This window comes from Branchiostoma belcheri, unplaced genomic scaffold (genome assembly GCF_001625305.1).
Source record: "Branchiostoma belcheri isolate BF01 breed outbred unplaced genomic scaffold, Haploidv18h27 scaffold99, whole genome shotgun sequence".
NCBI classification, from domain to species: Eukaryota; Metazoa; Chordata; class Leptocardii; order Amphioxiformes; family Branchiostomatidae; genus Branchiostoma; species Branchiostoma belcheri.
The window spans coordinates 966,553-987,375 of record NW_017804675.1 but is presented as its reverse complement, the minus strand read 5'-3'; the positions used below and the strand labels follow the sequence as shown (position 1 = coordinate 987,375).

Sequence of the window (20,823 nt, the reverse complement as noted above, 5' to 3'; positions counted from 1 at the left end):
ATCGGTGGCATGTCAGGAATCGAACCCGGGACCTCTTGGTTCCGAGTCGAGCACTCTACCGCTACACTACACGACCCCACGATAATCTTCGGGCCATTGGTACATGCGGTTGGTTGGACACTCTCTGACGTGTTGTCTGGCTGCCCTGTTTGTGTTTAACAATCTGAAAGGCCGTGACGAAATGTCGTGATGTTTTTACTTGAGTGGTTTGTTTTGAAGAGAGGACACCTGGTGACCCCATCACTGACAGTGGTAAATGCTTCACAGGTCACGGGTTCGAATCCTGACATGTCACATACCTTGTCACATACTTTACACGACTTTCCGCACTTCGCTCAGGTGAAAATGAGTATTGTATTGTCCCGTGTTGGTGGCGGCATTAATATAAGTTGAAAAATACTTGAGTGTGATGTCACCACGTCTTGTGATTACATGTTGGAATATAGTACTTGTATACGCAGAGCAAATGCCCCCCCCCTCCCCGAAAGAAATGTCACTGACAGTGATAAATGTTCAAGAGGCTTACGCACTAATTCCGAGGTCATTGAGTTCACATAGAAACATCTAGAAAAAAAATGACTTATATCATGGAGGTAAAATTTTACCTCCATGCTTATATGTAGTAATACTGGAATATGATATAAAGCAGCATTAAATTCGGGTATCTAGCTCGGGTAACAACGTTTAAAGCTCTCTGGTATTACATACTAGTAAATATACGCCGAGCAAATGCCCCCTCCCCCTCCTCAAAATATGCACAAATTCCGAGGTCATTTTTGAGTCCATACAAAAACGCCTGGAACACTGATTTATATGTATGGCAACACTGGAATTCGCCTTTCAAAAGAGCACTAAAGCCGGGCAAATACTTTGAGTAGCAACAAGTACTAGATGATAGTAATACTAGTATACGCCAAGCAAATGCCCCACACCCCCATGGCTAGCAATCTTCCCATTGTAAACTTAACACAGGCCACTTCCCACATACAAAAGGCGGGCAATTTTGTATGATTAGATGAAGTATGCAGATAGGAGAGCTAAGAGCTAGACTTGTCCTTGCTATTGGGAATTTTATGAGTGAGTTGATCTCCAAGCAGATTTCTTTGGACCAGCTATGTGATTAGCCTCTACCAGGCTTCAGAAGCGGCTGGAAAGAGTAGAAATTGGCCAAATAGACAGATAACATGCCAGTTGAGTTGGTCCGCTCAAGAGTATGATTTTTCCGGTAGTGGCAACTTGCAACCGTGTCTAGCCTCTACCAGGCTTCGGGAGGCGGCTGGAAAGAGTAGAAATCGACCAAAGAGAGAAACAGCATGACAGGGGAGTTGGTCTGCTGGAGAGAACAGTTTGCCGCCCAACTCCCCCGGCATGCTATCTCTCTATTTGGCCGATTTCTACTCTTTCCAGGCGCCTCCCGAAGCCTAGTAGAGGCCAAGCCGTGCACATTTGGCGTACAAGTTGTCATAATATTTTCTGACAGGAAAACTTTCGTTGAGATGGTTCAATGATCAGTATATCTGTTCTTTCAGCACCCACATTAATTTAATAGAGCAGTCGACTAACAGAGACTAGTGTTGTCTGGCGACCTTCACTTGACCTGCACGGGTCCTGCCTAATGCTGGAAGTAACTCCAGCCAGAGGCAAAATTCAGCTGTGATTTGTTGTTGACGTCTCTAGTCTTTGTTGAGGGCCTGAATGGGGGGGGGGGTCAGTGATCACGAATTACGCAAAATTTTCGCCGCCGATTACGAATTACGTTAAATTTCCAGAGCTGATCACGACTTTACGCTTTGCGCTTTGCGGCTGTGTACTATTATGAATTACGTTGACTTTTGGGGCGACTGCCTACGCGAATTACGAAGACTAAAACGGCCTGATTACGCCTTACGAAAAAGGGCATGCAGGCCCCCTTTGTTTCTACACACCGGGATGCTAGTAGTGACGTCGACTATGACGTCTTTATGCATTGTGCTTAAGGCCACACTGACTTCATTATGCATGACTTCCTGTGGGGTCGCATGGCGTAGTGGTAGCGGTTTGGCTAATGACCAAGAGGTCCCGGGTTCGAGTCCTGACATGCCACTTATGTTGTGCCCTAGGGAAAAGCACTTAACACGACTTTCCTCACTTCACTCAGGTGTAAATGAGTACCTAGCTTCGGTTAGGGACGTCCCTCGGATAGGACGTTAAATGGAGGTCCCGTGTTTGGGGAGAGCCATACCCATCGCACGTTAAAGAACCCACCACACTTTGTCAGACCTGTACTAATGACCACCGTACGTACGTGCACAGTGGTCACTTTTTGGTGGCACTTTTATAGTAGACTTTTATAGCATTTAGAATCCTAGCTTGCCAAATGTCATTATTGTGCAGTGTCCAGGTCTGCGTTACGAGAAATGTGTCCTCTTTCTAGTTAACGGTTAACGATGCTACATAAAACTATTCTTCTTCTATCTACATAACCTGGATTTATGATGTGTTACTAAGTTACTGTTTTGAGAAAATTACACAACACAGGGCATCTAAGGACAGAGACAACAAAACTGTCGCCTGTGTCCTTAGATGACCTGGCCGAAATGTTGAAACGATGACAGTCAATCCTGTGTCAATGACCACCTCTCCTATAAGGACCACTGTGGTCACTTGTAGTGGCGCTACTCTTTAGCTACTCTAAGCGTTAAGAATTTTGTCTATAACGACCACCTGTCTACTGTGTCCATTTTGTTTGTGTTCATTGGACAGTCAGTCAGACCGCACCCATCTATATGGAGTGTATTTATGATGCGTTAATGAACTGTTCTGGCAAGATCCCCAGACAGGGCATCTCAGGACACCGATAACAAAATGTCGTCAATCTCATCGTCTTTTCAAATCCCCCCCCCCCCTGCTGGGGTTGGACAGCAGGCAGAAAGGTCAATGACCAAAAATGGTACTCTCCAAGCAGATGTTGAGGGGGAATGATCGTTACATTTTTATATATGGCCGTTTTTTTTGTCGCTCCCCCCACCCCCACCGTCGGTGGCTGGCGACCTTCTCTGGCTAATGGATACTGCCTGGCCAATTTGATACTGTCTTTTGCCACCGAAAGGGATCTGCTTGGAGATTACAAATATGGTAGAAACTGGTCGAACTGGATGAAAGATGTTCTGGAGAGATTACCTTGAACAGTGCTACAGTCTCGAAGATTGGTATTCTGACCAAAAAAAAAACAACGCATACGAAGACAGCTTTGAATTTGAATACAAATTTTAAGACTAGACCAGAAAGTTTATCTTCTGAATGCTTAAAGTTAGAGTATAATTTAACCTGGAGGTTGAAGAATAGTGGTTGACATAAAGAGTATCTGTGGTGTTAACTTAGGAACAGATGACATTCTACCAGTATTTGAAGAATGTGATCCTTATCTTCTTAAACAGCTCATGATCATATTTTTTTGGTTAAAAAAAACCTTCACATAACTCAGACAGTTCGTTGACCCCTCAATTCTTCAACCTCGACATTTAATTTTTGCATATGACCCGGACGCTCCATAATTGAGCTAAGATGAGCATTTCAAATCTTTTCATGCCAAAAATATCAGGCTCTTTGTTGAAAACTGTTGACCCATCCAAGGGAACAAAACCTGTCTATATCCAGACATCTAATTGTGTGTTCACTACTCTGAACACGATATTTGATATGTATGACCCAGTTACTCGATAATTCGGCTGAAATAAGCATCTCAACAATTTTCCTGTCAGAAAATATTAGACTTTGTTAAGAAGCATTGACCCATGTGAAAGGACAAAACCCATTTATTGATTGCGCTGTTATCAAACAGCAAGCTCATCAATAGAAATAACTAATCTCCAACCAGAGTCCAGACCCTAGGGTGGCAAAAGACAGTATCCAATTGGCCAGGCAGTATCCATTCCCTGGGTGGCGTATGGACCCTCTCTGGCGAATGGATACTGTCTTTTGCCACCCTAGGATCTGCTTGGAGATTAAGAAATAAGTAGCCTCTACCAGGCACTGCGGATCGCTGGAAAAATAGTAGAAATCGACCCACGGGTCGTGAATTGGATCTTCTCTGGCCGGCTACCTCCCCTGGTATATTATTCCTTTATTTCGGCCGATTTCTACTATTTTTCCAGCGATCCGCGGTTTCTGGTAGAGGCTAAGAAATAAGTACTAGTAAGTCGCAGATCACAATCTTGGACGCCCCCTATCTATGCATGTCAGTACTGCACTATACCATACAGTTTGATACAAATAATTCTGATACGGTAAATTGTGGAGAGATATAACTGGTTCCCCAAGATGCCATTTCACATCTTGCCACATTTCACATCTTGGATGATTCTGCAGTGATCTAACTGCTAAATGCAGCTTTCAACAAAGAAAGTCACAATTTTCATGTTTGCTCTTATCAGAAATCCTGACCCAAATCTTTCCAACACGTTCTGCCAGGCACATTGAGGTTGTAGATGTAGGAAAATATCAGTAATTTTGTTCAGATATTTGTTCATAAAAGTAAGAACTCTTGTAAAAAAAAATGCAACAAAATATATGGTACATTTTGTTTCTCTCACATGCAATGTACATCTGATAGGTCAACAAAAACTGTTCTTCTTTTCGGACACACTTTTTTATGACTGATAGTTTGACAAAAACTGCATGACGACATAAGCCACCAGTACTGTGTTACAGCCCACACTCAGGCCAAACAACCATTTCCATAGGAAGGAGCTTCCAGCTGCACCTGTAACAACAAAACAGGGAGTTAAAGTCAATATTTCTGGCAACAACATTTCATCAAAGAGCTGGGGAGAGAATATAACAAAATTTCGAAGTTGGTGTGTTATGCAGAAGGGCAGTTTTACTGGCTAAACCAATAAAGATACAGAATGGCTTAAGCTACTTAAATGTATATGAGTTTTCTGGTGTGTCTGTAGGTCAATGAACAATTATGTGAAAGCTGAAGGCCACTGACATAAACAAAACATGTCTGGACATGTACAAAGTATGGTCCAGAAATGAACTGTATACAAGGGGCCTTCAATGCTCAACGAATGGTAAGCTTCAATACCAGACAACTGTTATTACCAGTACTTTTATGACCTTGAATGACCCTGAAAGTTGTCTGCCCACCTCTTGAAGGTTTCTCCGTCTGCGTAACAGGTCGCCAGAGGTTCTCCGCGGGGTCAGAGGTCGTGCTGTGTACGCGGCAGGACGATGTCGTGTTCCCGCCATCGCTGCTGCCGGCATCGCTACCAGAAACGCTCGCGCTGCCGTACGCAGACGACGTCTCATATTGGGCATCGGCTGGACAAAACACATCTATATTTCACATTTTGTAAACTCGAAAGGTAACAATTGAAAAGCAAATGCATAATTTTTACCTCGGTATAACCTAACACACTGCTCTATTTATTCTTACTCATACTCATACTTACATAATATACTGATATGGTGACCAGCCCATCCTGCAATTTGCTACATAATGACAATGACGATGCCAATAACATAATGTAATCCAACACCTATGCTATATTGTACAGCATCAGTTACCATGGTGACAGACATCTGGTCCAGGTCATTGATCTTATTTATTTGGAGAAGAAGAAGAATATGAAGAAATGGAGTAAATAACATGTATTATCAATTCAAGGTCTTGTACTCTCCAAGACCTGACCCCTTCAGTATCAGTAATGACCCATCCCTCACCTTCCTGCTCCAGTGCGGTTGTTAGTGGTTGGTCCCCGTCCGAGAACAGCTGACGAGGTCTCCTCCTGATTTCTCCATCGTCATGGATACTGAGCGACTTTACACCAATCAGCTCGCGCGATGGGCTCTGTCGGGCGCGCCGCGACGGTGGTTGGAACTTTGCCGGGCTGATGATTGGTCGTTGAGATCTGTAGCGAACCCAGCTCGTCGGAACGCCAAATTGTGGCGAGTTCCTCCCGAATTGCGGACTCTTACCAAACTGCGGTTGCAACGTTGTATCAAAAAGTGGCAAACTTCTCGTCACAGTTGAGTCAAGCTGTGGCGAGTTTCTCCCTGATTGCGTAACGCCACCAAAGCCTGTATCGAATTGTAGCGAAGTTCTGCTAGTTTCTGGCAACGTTGTGTCGAGTCGTGGCGGACTGTTTGTAAACTGTGGCGAGGTTTTTCTGGAGCCTGAGAACAGGGAAGCTGGCGAGTCGTGGGAGAAACCAAATGGTCCTGTGGAGAGGGGTGGAGAAAAATCGAATTAGGTCTGCCTTCAATGAGGAAATGATGATTATTGTGATTGTCTTTCCAATTGTATACCATCAGTTTCAGACATACACATGTGACCATATGTGATCTCGGGCATGAAAGACATGGAGTACAGAACACTAACAATACTATATTATAACACTTAAAACCAAAATTACTAGTATATCTTTTAAGATAACATTATGTACTATTGTTCATCTACTAATATCAACTTATACAACTTATATGGACTAAACTTTAGTCATAGACAAAGAATGTGTATAAAAAATGATACCTGAGTGACTGTATGAACTTCTACAGCTGTGCTTCCCTATAGAGAGAGTATCAAAGTTGTCGGGCACAGGGGGTCTGTTGGGGGTTTGGCCGACACTGTGCTTCCCTATAGACAGGGTATCGAAGCTGTCTGGGGCTCTGTTGGGGTTTTGGCGGACACTGTGAAGAGGTGACCGAGGCCTGGGTGTGGAGTAGGCTGAGGTGCTGAGTGTGGAAGAAACACTTGGAGGAGACCCACTTAGATAGGATGCATCACTTCCCCATGGAGACAAGGGTCTGGAAGAAATGGTGATTTTAAGTGTTAAAGTGAATCCTTCAAATTGTTATTTCTTACAATTACAAACATACATTGGCAAGGAAAGACATTCAAGAAAAGCATTGCCTAACATTTTACTTTCATAATTAATTCACATAATGTAGAAAGGTGGGAAAGAAGGGGAAAGGAAACGAAACCTTGCAGATATATGCAATATACATGTACTGCTGTTTTTCTTAGTACCTCTCACATTACTGAAATTACTTTCTGTAACTTCCATTCCTAGAAAGACTGTTGAAGAAAATTACAGAAAAATGGAAGTGGGGGGAAAATCATTCAGTGATGATTTAGTATACACTGTAGAAGGATCAGTAAAATATCAAATCAAATTATATTCAAATATACATTAAATCCTATTCAAAAATGACATCAATGCTTCGAAGTTCGACGAAAAGTTGGAAGCCACGAAAAGACAAACAAAAAAAATCACCTTAAAGTTTCTGTCTTTTTTGGCTGCTGCACTTTCTTGTTTTTCCCAAAGACACAGAGTAGAGTGGCCAGGAGGCTGGATGTACTGATGGCTACATAGCTCCACGTCTGGGCCACGGGGGGTACCATCCCCACCCCTGGGGCAAGTTTCCCCACACCCCAGGGGATGTGTACCACCAGGGTCAGCAGCCACAGCAACACACACAGCGCATCTCTGCTTCTTAACCTGAAAATAAACATTATCAAAAATATATGCCTGAGAAATATTTTCACATCTAAATCCACTTTAAGAGAAACAGAACTAAATTTTCACAAGGTATTATAGTAAAACAAACAGGAGCGAATAGAAACAGGAAAAACCCTGACTCTCGGGCAGCCAGCTTACGCCACAAGTGCACCAACATCTAATAGTCAAAAAGGTCCAAACCAGTTGGAAAGGATATCAGTTAGTGGCGCTTGAACCCCATTATTACATTAGGTTCAATGCGTGTGAAGTTTTGGATTTTGGATAAACAGGTGAAGAACATTTTTATAAATACATGTACATGGAAACTTTCAACCATTCCTTTTACTTTTGTAGTAAACCCACCTGTCCTTGCCTGCCAGTAACACAGCAGTAAGTTTGACAAACAGGCCCACAAACACCACAGTGTACACAGAGTCTGTCTCTGCAAAATCACGCAGGATGTCCGGTAGTTTCTCCTGCAGGTTTGCTGGTAATGTTTTACTCCTGAGAAGGTTCAGCAGCAGTAGCAGGGCTGCCACTGTGGCTGCTACCAGTCTCAGTATGGTGATGTGTGCTGGGGTCTTCACAGTCAGCAGAGCCCCCTGTTGGATAGAAAAGGTACTGCATAAGCCCATATTCCTGAAAAGGAGTACAATCGATCCATAGGCTAAAATGGACCCATAGTCTGGAACAGTCTACCACCAGATACACACATGGCCCCTTTAACTTTTTAAGACTCTTAACAGCAATCAGAAATGCCCAAAATGACCATATATCAGCTCTCACTCATATGTATGTATTTTGTACCATGTATGTACATGTGTATAGATTTATTAGGACTTTAAATGATACTTTAAATGGTTACATATTTTGTCTGACCTCCTCCCTTATGACATCAGTGAAAAGCAGTCCGCAGGCCAATTTGAGCTTCTCATGAATAAGCAAAGGCTCAACAAAGCAAAGTTTTTGAGAAATGCTTGAGATGATTTGAGACTCACAGCATAGTTGCGGGGATGGAATCTCCGCAGACGCCCCCCCATGAAGTCAGCCAGGATAGTTTGGTCCTGTCTGCGCAGGTGGCAGCCGACAGCCACCTGGCAGGGCCCACACACCTGGTGCAGCTGCTCCAGATGCCAGCTGTAGGCCTCTACTTCCTCATCATAGGTAGCCTGGTAAAAATAAGAATACATATGTTGCATGACACTCCTTTCATTCATAGACAATGTAAGCAATGTGGGGTCGTGTGGCGTAAACGGTAGCGTGTTTGCTTCAGTACCGACTACGACAGGCTCTCGTTCTCCCATCAAAAAGTGGAATGAACTTGTGCCTGGTGTGGCATTCAAAACTGGACTGGTGAGGTCCCTGCCGCATTGAGTTGCCCCTACACGTATTGTACGCTCACTCACTCACTAACTGTCTGGTTTATCGTCTGTTGTTCCCCATCTTCCGAGGGTTAGACGTGCTTGCACAATACATCTGGGGCTTGATGGTGCTCACCACTTGTCTCTGTCCTGTGGGTTGATCTTGTACATATATTACTAATGCACTAAATGCACTTGTCTTGTCTTTTACACCCACAGAGACAGTTATTATGTTTTATTTGTACCTGTCCCTTGTTTTGTATCTAACACACGTGCAGCTGCTAATAATCCAATTGCTATTGGGCTGAGCAATATGGAAGATGATGATGATGAACAAACCTCGTCTGTGGGCACGAACTCAGCCAGCTGCTGCACCTTGAGCACCTGTTTCCTGTTGCAGCTGGGGCACAGGATGTTCCAGGTGCGCGCAGGTGTGGCATCAGGTGCAGGGACAGCCGACACCTGGGCATAGTTCAGCTCCTCGTGGAACTGGGCTGGGATGGGCTTGTTGTAGTCACCGTCCTGGAATACAGATTCATAAGTAGGATTCATACTTCCTCAGAATCAAGAATCAAGTTGTTAACACAATCTAAACACTTTGATTTGGCTAATATTTCAGAAGCTTTAGAAGGTAGTGGATGCTACCTGAAATGTCTGGCCATTTCCAAAATCACATCCAGTTGCTTGAGTAACTGTTTTTGATATTTCAGAAGCTTTCATCAGGATATACCAGGTACTGAACTTATGCATTAATATTTTCACAATGAAACCATGACATCGCAAATACCAGGGAATACCGGTACATGTTTTGTATTTCTTTTGTATTACAGTCCCAGCAGGACTCAGTGACTTCTCACATACAATAAAGCTTTACTACAGTACAACTACAGTACAACAACAGTAAGACATACCTCCTGAAAGCCGTTGTACTAATCACAGTGTGGACAGTCCCAGCAGTTCTTACAGCACAACTACAGTACAACCACAGTACAACAACCCTACAACTACAGTACAACAACACTACAACTACAGTACAACTACACTACAACTACAGTACAACTACAGTAAGACATACCTCCTGAAAGCCGTTGTACTGGTCGCAGTGAGGACAGTCCCAGCAGTTCTGGTTGCCGTTAGGAACTGTGCAGTCTGTCTGACAGAACCAGCAGTTCACCTCTACATCACTAGGGGGAGCTCTGCAGGTAAACAACATTTCATCAATTATACAAGCATACTAGTATCTGTATTGCACACAAGTAATATAAGTTGTGCACTAATCTCCAAATAGATCTTTCAGTGGCCACAAAAGACAGTATTAAATTGGCCAGGTAGTATACATTAGCCGGACAGTATCCATTGGCCGCACTTCAGTGGCTAATGGACACTCCTCTGGCCAATGGATACTAAGTTGCTACCGTATGATCTGCTTGGAGATTATTTGTACAGCACTTGTCTTTGGCAGAACCTCTCGTTTCAGGTCGAATTCACATATTTAAGGATGACATCCCGTTTTCAAATGTTGCGTAGGAAGAAAAATCATGCAACATTGGTTTTGCTCAGGCATTAAAATGCATTTCTAACATTTTGACAAAGGTGGCCAAGGCCATGGGATCGATCTACTGATGAGATAGTGTTTCAAACGTTGATACTTGATAAAAACAAGTTGACTAACCTGAAGACCTTCCTCAATAGGAGGCCAATGATCAGCAACCCTCCAACTGTCGTTGCCATGGCAACTGCTGTACCGTGACCATGGCCAAAGTCAAAGCCACCGCCGGTGGTGTTGGACCCCTGAGCCATACTGGCTGCAACACACAGTTAGAACCTAGAGGTAGATAGAGGGGAGTCAACATAATTTTGTTCTAATACTAGTAAGTTATTTTAATAACTTACTAGTATAACGTTTAACTTTTAACGTTATATGGGTTTAAACCTAGCCCGGATACCATCCGAATTTTGCTCCCTTGATTTTTTCCAAGCATAGCGGAGCAAAATCCGGATGATACCCAGGCTAGGTTTAAACCTGGAGGTACAAAATCACGTGGTTTAAACCTTCTTGATAATTTTTTTTTTTTTTCAGAAACAGACTTGAAATGCATAATATAGCCTATAATATAGGATCTACTGTACTTTCAGTTATTTTTGCTTGGACTTAATTTTGTGGTAGTAGGGGAAAGGGGGTTTTGTCGCCTTTTTATTAAGTTCGTGGTTGAAACAATTACTGTAATTCACTAGTAATGCATCATGCATAATTTGGGCTACTAGTACTAGGCTAAACATGTTCTAATTTTGATACCTTTAAAAACATAAAACGGAAATTGACCTGCTATTACCACATACAGCTTCTCTACCAAACTGTCCCTGACCAAGAGACACACAAGAACATCATAATCCCTTAGCTTATACTAAAAAGATTGTTAAAGAACAGGTTAAAACACAATCTCACCTTCACGTGGCCCCCCTGGCGACTTCTTTGTTTGGGTCAAAAAATGGCGGCAGATTTAATTTGACCTCTGACACCAAATTCGAGTCATCCAAAAATAGTAAAGAACAGTTCTAATTTCCCCGTTTCTATGCAGTTCAGAGTCATTTATTTAAAAAGGAAAATTTCTTTGAAGTTTTTGTTTAAGTTTTAGGTCGAAATTGTGGATTTTTTCCGGTATTTTGTAGGGTTCAAACAGAGGTCACGCCAGGTGAGTTGTCGCGGTGCGTGCCGGGAAGGCAAGATGGCTGCGCCCTGTTCCGGGTTGCCGAGTTGTCGAACCAGCTCGACCGGGACGCAGGAGTGTTTTACAAAACCACGACAGCTCCGGGTCGGGACAACATTCGGTACGTCTACAGCTTTATTCTGCCGTATTTTCCACCATTTTTGCGGTAAACAGAAGCGCTGACGTGGCCACCGCCACCATATGTTTACAGTCCTGCCACCTGTTTTGCATTAAGTCCGTGTGTGTGTTTATGTGAGTGAACTTTTCCGTATTTTTTTTGGCTCTCACCTTTTTAATCGATATCTATTAAAGGGCAGCGATGACAATCTATTCCGAGAAACTGCCTGTTGTAAGTAGCCCGTAAACACTATTTTTTCTCGGTACATTCATTCTATTAAAAATTTCAGAATTATGAATTATGACCATATGGTAAATTTGCGTGTATGTATACACACGCAACGTTCGTTTGAAGTTTCATCATCATTATTTGAAGTTGATAACGTTGGATGTTTGGTAAATGATGTCAGCGTTGGACTTTTACGTTGTTGCATCATCAGTGGAGTGTAGCCTGTTTACGTGGCCATTTAAACATATGGTGACCAGAAGTGACCAGATTTGGTGGGACTCTCAGTCTGATTTGGAGGGCTATGATCTTTCCTTGCTATTTTTACTCCATATTTGTTGTTTGAAATGTTTGACAACAGTGTCAGAAAATTCCTTTCTTGGTAGACACTAATTACTAGTATTCTTATTATAATTATGATGATTATTCCCGAAGGTGAGTAACTTACCAGACTGGCCAAAATACCTCAGCAATCTGTACAATGTAGCATGACAAAAACAAATTAACAGTAAAAAAAAATGAACTTGTTTTTTCTTCTGTAGGTTCCACCACCTATTGCTGAAGAATTAAATCCAACAGTACTAACTGCTGAACTGTGAAGAAAACTTGAAACATCCCGAAAGAATTTCTACAAGTTTGAACAAACAAAAAATCTCCATTCCTTATTCAGAACTGCACATCCTTCCAAAACGCCATATCAACCATTCCTTGAGTACCAGTGGTTCCAGTACAGTTTCTTAAACACTTAGAGTTAGAGTCTTGAAAACAAACGACGACACTTAAAGTATTAAGCATGGAAGAAGTACGCATCGAAGATGAGACAGAAGTACGGAGGGACTCGTTCGAAAACGATCACGGTCGGAAGCGAACTCCCTCAGGCGACCACAGACATTCCAGCCGAGCCCGAAGCTACTCCCACTCGGAAAATGAGCGTTACCCTTCCACGGACAGGACACTGCCCCACCGGTCTAGTTTCGGGGACGGTTCAACCGACGGCAGCGTCGCGAACGATTCGTTCGATGCTCCGCGAAGCTACAGCCACTCCGAGATGCTTCACGACCCGAAACACTTAACCATCAACGAACAGGAGCTGATCAAAATCACACAGATGCAAGTCGAGTCGAAAGACGCCACTCCAGAAAACAAGGGTCTCCTAGAGAAGGGGGCTGTCATCTTCCTCTTCCTGTGGTACTTCTTCAGCTTCTGTACGCTGATCTTGAACAAGTACATCCTGTCAGAGATGGACCTGAATGCTCAGTTCCTGGGGGCGTGGCAGATCTTGTGTACGACGGTGTTCGGGTTTATCCAGCTGAGACTTCCGTGCGGACAGACGGGCATCGGGCGAGCGCCGGGGCGGAAATCTGTTCCTCCGAACTTCCTGTTCAACATGACCATAGGCGGAGTTCTCAGGTAATGTTACAGTTCTTAAAACACTCCTTTTTTTCCTTTTACTACACAATAAAAAGGACAGTGAGTGTGAGAGGACTATTTACTTTATTTATGTAATAGTACCTCATTACCTGGGCAGCAGTAATGTTCCATCCCGTGTGATAACTAGCCATATCACATGGGTTCTAAGAGTTATCGTGCGGGCCTCAAAATATCCAATAGAATAATGTTACAATGTATACATAGTACATTTAGTTCTTTCTTTGTTGTGCCCTGTACTTAACCCAGCAGGTATGTATGTACAATAAAGCTTTTCTTCAGGATTCATTCAGTGTCTTGTTTCCACAGATTTGGGACCACAATTCTGGCTCTCCTAGAAGAACACCCCATCTTTATCCTTTTAGTAAGAGTAGATCAAGTTGAAACTATGCATAAACTGTACATAAACTGGTTGTTATGAACATTATACAGTACTAGTACAAGATTTCTTGTTTCCACAGATTTGGGACCACAATTCTGGCTCTCCTAGCGCTGAAGAACGTCGCCGCTTCGTTTGTGGAAACGATCAAGAGCACGGCTCCGATGTTCACGGTCCTCATCACGTGGATGATGCTGCGGGAGAAGACGGGATTCTGGGTCTCGCTCTCCCTCATCCCCATCATGGGGGGTCTGGCGCTCTGCTCGTCCTCAGAACTCAGCTTCAACACCATCGGATTCATGGCTGCCATCTCTACCAACATCGTGGAATGGTAAGTACTTCAATAAGATGTTAGTGTGGTTGTTTTTGTCCTGTTTCTTCGTCTTCTCCAAACACATAAGGTCAATGACCTGGACTGGATGGCTGTCACCATTGTAATTGTCATGTTGGATTACAGTATGTAACAAGTTGGAGAAGCGCTGGTATCCATGTACATTTGTACTAGTATATATGAATGTGTTTGAGCGTCACTTTGTTAGTCTAGACCAAGTGAAGGTAAATGTTACCTGTCTAGTTTAGTAGTGAACTTGTTGGCAACCATCTAGTATCTTATCTGACCAGAAAGAAAAGTTGGAATTTCAGCATTTCCGTTCCAGACTTATATTATATCATCCTTTTTTTCTTTCCAGCTTTCAAAATGTTTTCTCCAAGAAGCTGCTAAGCAATGACAAACATAAATATTCGTGAGTATTCTGATCTTGTTATATTTTCACAAACTGAATGTGTGCACAATCAACATGTAATTCTAGATGACATTGACATATTCAGACATGTGAAGTACAAACTATGACCCAGCTTATAGGAACCTTACATTCTTATGTATCTGGTTGAAATGACACAATGTAGTTACATGCCAAAAAACTCAAGCAAGTGGATATGATTTTTGAATTTGACCGTTTCCAAAATCATATCCAGTTGCTTGAGTACCGGTGACTGTTTTTTGGCTAACCTTCATCGCCTAAAGTATTTCCACCTGTCTCCCCCCATACAGACCCCTGGAGCTGCAGTTCTACATGAGTAGTGCAGCCCTGGTCCTCCTGGTACCAGCCTGGTTCTTTGTTGTAAGTAACTCAGATTATTACACAGTCTTAGAAACACCCACCTGCAGTCTGCATTTTGCAGAGACATTTTCAATATTGCAGAAAAAAATTCAAGCAACCTGTAATTTTGCAGACTAAAAAAAATCAGTGTTCACGAGCTTTTGTGTTTACCACTGACTCTATAATATTCAAATTAATTTTGCATGTATTCTTCAAATTGCTTGTACAATATTTGCAAACATGCGATTTTGTATACAGTACGTTTAGGTGCAGACTTTTAAGTGTGTGTGAGGGTACAACAGTGAGTAATTCAAACCTTGGGACTAATTTTATAGTGTAAGGAAAAAGACTTATTGTAACTTTTATTTGAACTTTCTTCCAGGACCTCCCTCTGAAGCAGCTGTACATCGGGCGCGGCAGGAGGAGGCATCTGGACAGACACATCCTCATGGCCCTGCTGTTCGACGGCGTCTCGTTTCACCTGCAGAGTGTGACCGCGTACGCACTCATGCAGAGGATATCACCTGTCACACACAGGTAAGGAACACCTATCACACACCTGTCACACAGGTAAGGAACACTTGTATACACCTATACACATGCACACCTGTACACACACCTGCAGAGTGTCACCGCGTACGCACTGATGCAGAGGATATCACCTGTCACACACAGGTAAGAACACCTGTACACAGCTGTACACACACCTGTCACACACAGGTAAGGAACACCTGTAACACCTGTACACACACTCACCTGTTACACCCAGGTGTCTCGTTTCACCTACAGAGTGTGACAGCCTACGCACTCATGCAGAGGATATCACCTGTCACGCACAGGTAAGGTTATACCTGTAACACACCTGTCACACACAGATAACACCTGTACACACAACTGAACACATACACCTGTCACACACAGGTAATACCTGTACACACAACTGAACACATACACCTGAACACACAGGTAAGGGACACCTGTGACACACCTGCATAGTGTGATGGCTTTAGGGAACACCTGCAACACACCTCTCACAGACAGGTAAGGAAACACTTGCCACACACCAACACATGTATGTATGGAACACCTGCACATGCACACAAAGCTGTCACAAAAAGTGGTGTAAGATTCTGAGTTAAAATTGATGGGCAGTGTTTTTTCCCCACATGCACAGTGTGGCTAACACAGCTAAGCGAGCCCTGCTGATCTGGCTGAGTGTTCTCGTGTTCGGCAACACGATAACCGTACTGAGCGGGCTGGGGTCCATGGTGGTCCTGGCCGGAGTCGTGCTCTACCAGCGAGCATGCGATGCCGAGAAACGCAGAAGAGCCGAGGAAATCCAGGACCAATCAGAATCGTAAAAAAGGACCGATAAGAATCATGATTGTCAGACTTTCAACTTCTTATGATATCATGAATGTTCATCTGTGTTGGTAGTTAGATGTTTGACGTTAAAACTTTAGATCCAACACAAAAAGTTCTCTCACCTAGAGCTTTCGACCAGTCACTCTGGTCTTCCTCATACTTCAAAGAAGCCATGTGACAAGCTTCACTGGGTCAGTCTACTGAGGAAGACCAGAGTGACTGGTCGAAAACTCTAGGTGAGAGCACTTTTTTGTGTTGGACCAAAAGTTTTAACTCCAAAAAGTATGATGTTGTTTCTTGTTTGATGACATTCTGAAGTTTGTTTTCGTCTGAATGCTTCAGTGCAGGGACGAAACAAAACACATCATACATCAAGAACGCAACGTGTCTGCAATTTTGTATAGTATTTGTGGATATAAAAAAGGTAATATATTATGGTTAGGAAAAAATAGCTACACTTACACTATATGTTCAGGTGTATATTCATATGTAATGATTGAAAAGGAAGTGAAATTTTACAGAAAGTTTTAAAATCATGTTATGTCTGCACTACTTTTCATCAGACTGTATTTCTCTAGGTTCTAACATTCCAAATCAAAATTTCCAATACAACATATTCCAATATCCTCATGGAATTTGCACTGATTTTTATCATTTTGAGATAGTGGTTAGAGGAATTACGTTCATTCCAAACTCTCTTACTGACAAATTTTAAAAGGAAAAGTTCCTTTTAGTGGCCTTTTGTGTTTTTTCATAAATGTTCACAGTAATATTAGTACATGTAATAGTACTTTATAAGTACAATGTACATGTATCCCCATATTGTCATGTACAGAAGTCTTTATAAGTTGATGAAAATGAAATGTACTTATGAATTTCTTAATATTTGAGTAACATTATGGTCATGCAATATTATAATGTTCATACCCAACAAGCTTGCCAGGCACTATAGTACTAAATTATAAAGAGGGAAAACTTGGGTTATAGGTTAGTTTAATATTTGTAATGTGTCTTCTAATGACATGGATATTTTAACTTTATTTTCCTTTATTTTTGGTGAGCTATTTATGTAAGTTATATCTCAGAAAGTCTATGTATTCTTGTAACATACTGGTGTTATATTATTTCTTTGCTCTAGAAATTATGATTTAACAGATCAATGCTTATTTTGTGTAACACACTTACACTTAGTGTATAACATACATATCTGAAAATCTATGTATAGATATCCTTACTGTTAATGTATATTTTATTTTTCTTTAAAAGGGGCAATGTTAAAAGTAAGGAAAGAGTTATATGAAATACCAGGTGGAATTTTTGTGTGGAAAGTATTAGCTACTGGTACGCAATCATGTATTGGTCAAACCAAGGACATTTATACATGTCCTTGGTCAAACATACACATAAAGCAAATAGCTTTTATATCTGTGCCTTAAACGTAAAAAAAATTGTCTGTAACACCAGTTTGATAATGGTTGTTGGAAGGCCAGAGTACTTAGTAAAAGGATAACTGCTCGGTTAAATGAGCAAAAAAAAATTTGTGCTGCCACCCCTCCAGAACTTTTAAAGTGGAATAATCCGTGCTGTAGTGCAGTACCGACATGCGTAGAAAGGGGGCGCTGAAGATTGCATTCTTTTGCTTAGTTACTAGTATCTCTAGAGGAGCTTGGTGAATTTTGTTATATGTGGAAATATGTTTGTAATGTTAATGTATCTGAAAAAATATTTGTCACAAAATAATCATGTTTTTCAAACGGTAAAATACATTGTTTCTTCTGTGATTCCGTGTCTTGTGTTCGAGGTCTGCTCATGTGCGCCATCGTGCGACTTCATAACGAACTGCAGATTAGTTCTAAGAAGAACTGAGGTCCAGTAGGAACCTGGAAACAGTCTGCCTTCCTGGCTAACAAAATACAAGCCCAAACGCCGCATCTAAAATCGATGTAGCATCAGCTGGTTACAAGACGACTAGAAAATGTCTAAAAGCCTCACAAGTAAATGGACCCGTATTCTGTTTCATCACAACCATGCCCCCACACAAGCGGGAATGAATGCCAACCTTAATGTTGTCCTAAATATCAAAGTGTGTAACCTTTTATGATCTCTTTTAGAAAATGTAGAAGACGTGGAGGCGGTTTTGGGAAAGGAAAATGCATTATGTTTGGTTCTCAGGTTTCACTGTTGACTGTCGACATCCATACTTCAGTAAATTTTAAGAACTTTTTTTAATTTTGATTCATGATTGACATGAAATTTCGGATTTTTGTAAACCCTGATGAGAGTCTCTGTTAACATGTTGCCGAAGACTCTAGTCGACTAGTCGGGATCTCTACTGGTAGAATCGCATCAAGCCCAGAAGCTGTGTGTATCTGCCGATAAAGTCGCCCCTCCCCCTCGGGACATCACGCTAGACTTGGGACAGGTGCGGTGACGGGGTGACAGGTTCCCGCGCAGCTGGCACGTGCCCAGGGCAGTGGGAGGGTTACCTAGGGAACGGCGGGAGAGTACCCTGGGAACGGGACCGGCTCAGCTGTCAGACCACCAAGGAGCAACTGAACTCCAAGCAGATGTGGGGAGGGAAGATCGTCATGTTTTCCTTGTGCAAAAATTGCAAACTAGAGTTTTACGACTTCATACCAGAATCAAACCGGACATCATCGATTTGACACACAGACGGACACACACACGAACGCTGCTGAAAACATAACCTTCTTGGTGATCATGTTTACGTTGACGGTAAAGGTATTGACATGCAGCTGTAGAATTTCCTTAGGGGCATGTTGGTCTTACGTTGAGGAGCTGGCCTGTGGTGGACTCTGGAAACGGTCTGACATCCTGGCTAGCATGTTGGCCTATTTAGAGCATTGAGGACCTGGAAACAGTCTGACATCCTGGCTAATAAACAGCGACAGAAGATTGCAGATAATCAGCCCATTTCATCAATAAGATTCCACTTGTCGACGGGCGGACACCCTTTCCCCAATCTGCGAGTTGGCGAGTAACACAGATGTTTGAATTCCAACAACTGTCAACCTCCCTGTAGGGCCCGCATATTCTCCGAGCAGATCCTTCGGTGGCTGCAAGACAGTATCAGAAGAGAGAAGAAGTTCAAGACCTAGATTAGATAGAATGTATTCCTTAGACTTTTACGTCATTCTTGAATCCTTCTATCCTATTTGAGGGCCTGCGAAGGGGGGGGGGGGGTAGTGATTACGAATTACGTTAAAGTCTCAGAGCTGATTACGACTTTACGATTTGCGGCTAATGTCCAATTACGAATTACGTTGATTTTTGCGGAGGCTGCCTACGAATTACGAAGTCTAAAACGGCCTGATTACACCTTACGAAAAAGGGCTTGCAGGCCCTCCTATTCAATGTTACTCAGCATGATACACATGTAACATCATACTCCGATGTATGCATTTGGCCCCTTGGGCATAAACATGCAAATAAAGATTCAAAAATATCAAATTGACAGGGCAGTTTCCAATATGCCAAAAAATCAGAAGATACCAGTACAAAAAAAAAAGAAATTATGATAAGAACTACCAAAAACCAGGTCAAAAATAAGCCCAAACCCAAACCTCTGCTTGGAGAGTACATAAAATCCTCCTTGGAGAGTAAAGCCCGTAGACATCTCAAATTTTTCCTCTCAGATCTTTCTGGCGATCACCTCCAAAATTCCCCAACCAACCAAAAACCAGCCAGCCCGTCCCTGCTGACACGCCGCGGGGCATGCCGGGTAGATAAAGACCAGGTGATTGATGGGATAGGCGGATGGGTCTGACGAGTTCCCGGATGTTGTCGGTATCAGTTTTGGTTCTGACCTTGCCAAAGCTTTGATCAGAAATATTTCCTATTTCTTGTACTAATTTCGCTTCTCCCTGTTGACTGACCATCTGCTGTGGAAGGGGAAATGGTAAGCCCCAGACCAGGAAAACAACAAGAAATCTGAGACTGCAAACCTGCAAGCCCGTAGCCAGGGGGGGTTCGGAAGAACCCCCCCACAAGGCTCAAAGGTCAACTTTTTGGTCCACTTTTTATATAAAGGTCCACATTTTGGTCCACATTTTATGTAAAGGTCCACTTTTTGGTCCACATTTTATGTAAAGGTCCAAGATTTTTCTTGAAAAGATGGACTAGAATCGTAGAAAAACTGCTCCCTTTGTCATTGAATAAAAATTTATCTCTGATTTTTTTCTTGGTAATCCTCTCAAAAATGCACGAAACGCCAGTTTAGAAGGTTCATTTTTCAAAATTTTCAGGGGGAGCATGCCCCCGGACCCCCTAAGAACCTATGGCGCTGGAGGTCCCCTCAAGCAGTGGGAAGAGCCCCCCCCCCCATTAAAAATCCTGGCTACGGGCATGAGTCCTTGTCTTCCTTGCTGTAAGTTACAGGTTTTCAATCAATTTCATTATAATGATTCATTGAATTTGTATGTTGACTTTCCGGCCCCTGCGGTAGGACTTGGAAGGGGTTATCTATCACAAGCGACTAGTCCTGTTTTTTGTAGTTTGCCGCTTTCAATGATTTTCTACAAAGAAATCCAACATATCAAATTTGTGGGGTTAAGGTGTTGAGAAATGTATTTGTTTATCTTATCTGCACATAGTTTTGCTTAAATATTAAACAAAGCAGTCCAAACTAAGTCAAC

At 42.5% G+C, this 20,823-nt stretch overlaps 2 protein-coding genes across 2 annotated transcripts; one reads left to right on the top strand and one right to left on the bottom strand.

Annotated features, from left to right (window-relative positions):
• Positions 1–4,087: 4,087 nt before the first annotated feature.
• LOC109462082 (transmembrane protein 201-like) lies at positions 4,088–11,389 on the bottom strand. Its single transcript, XM_019758581.1, has 11 exons — positions 11,292–11,389; positions 10,518–10,670; positions 9,921–10,041; positions 9,185–9,367; positions 8,483–8,653; positions 7,848–8,086; positions 7,345–7,484; positions 6,515–6,826; positions 5,707–6,204; positions 5,131–5,304; positions 4,088–4,741 (listed from the first exon to the last, which is right to left on the bottom strand). Exons 2-11 carry the CDS (start codon positions 10,643–10,645, stop codon positions 4,629–4,631), a joined length of 2,079 nt encoding a protein of 692 aa, XP_019614140.1. The 5' UTR covers positions 10,646–10,670; positions 11,292–11,389; the 3' UTR covers positions 4,088–4,628.
• A 141-nt stretch (positions 11,390–11,530) lies between these two features.
• LOC109462123 (solute carrier family 35 member E2-like) lies at positions 11,531–16,269 on the top strand. Its single transcript, XM_019758621.1, has 7 exons — positions 11,531–11,674; positions 12,439–13,306; positions 13,786–14,034; positions 14,393–14,446; positions 14,755–14,824; positions 15,186–15,340; positions 15,978–16,269. The coding sequence occupies exons 2-7, from the start codon at positions 12,690–12,692 to the stop codon at positions 16,162–16,164; spliced, it is 1,332 nt and encodes a 443-aa protein (XP_019614180.1). The 5' UTR covers positions 11,531–11,674; positions 12,439–12,689; the 3' UTR covers positions 16,165–16,269.
• The last annotated feature ends 4,554 nt before the right edge of the window (positions 16,270–20,823 follow it).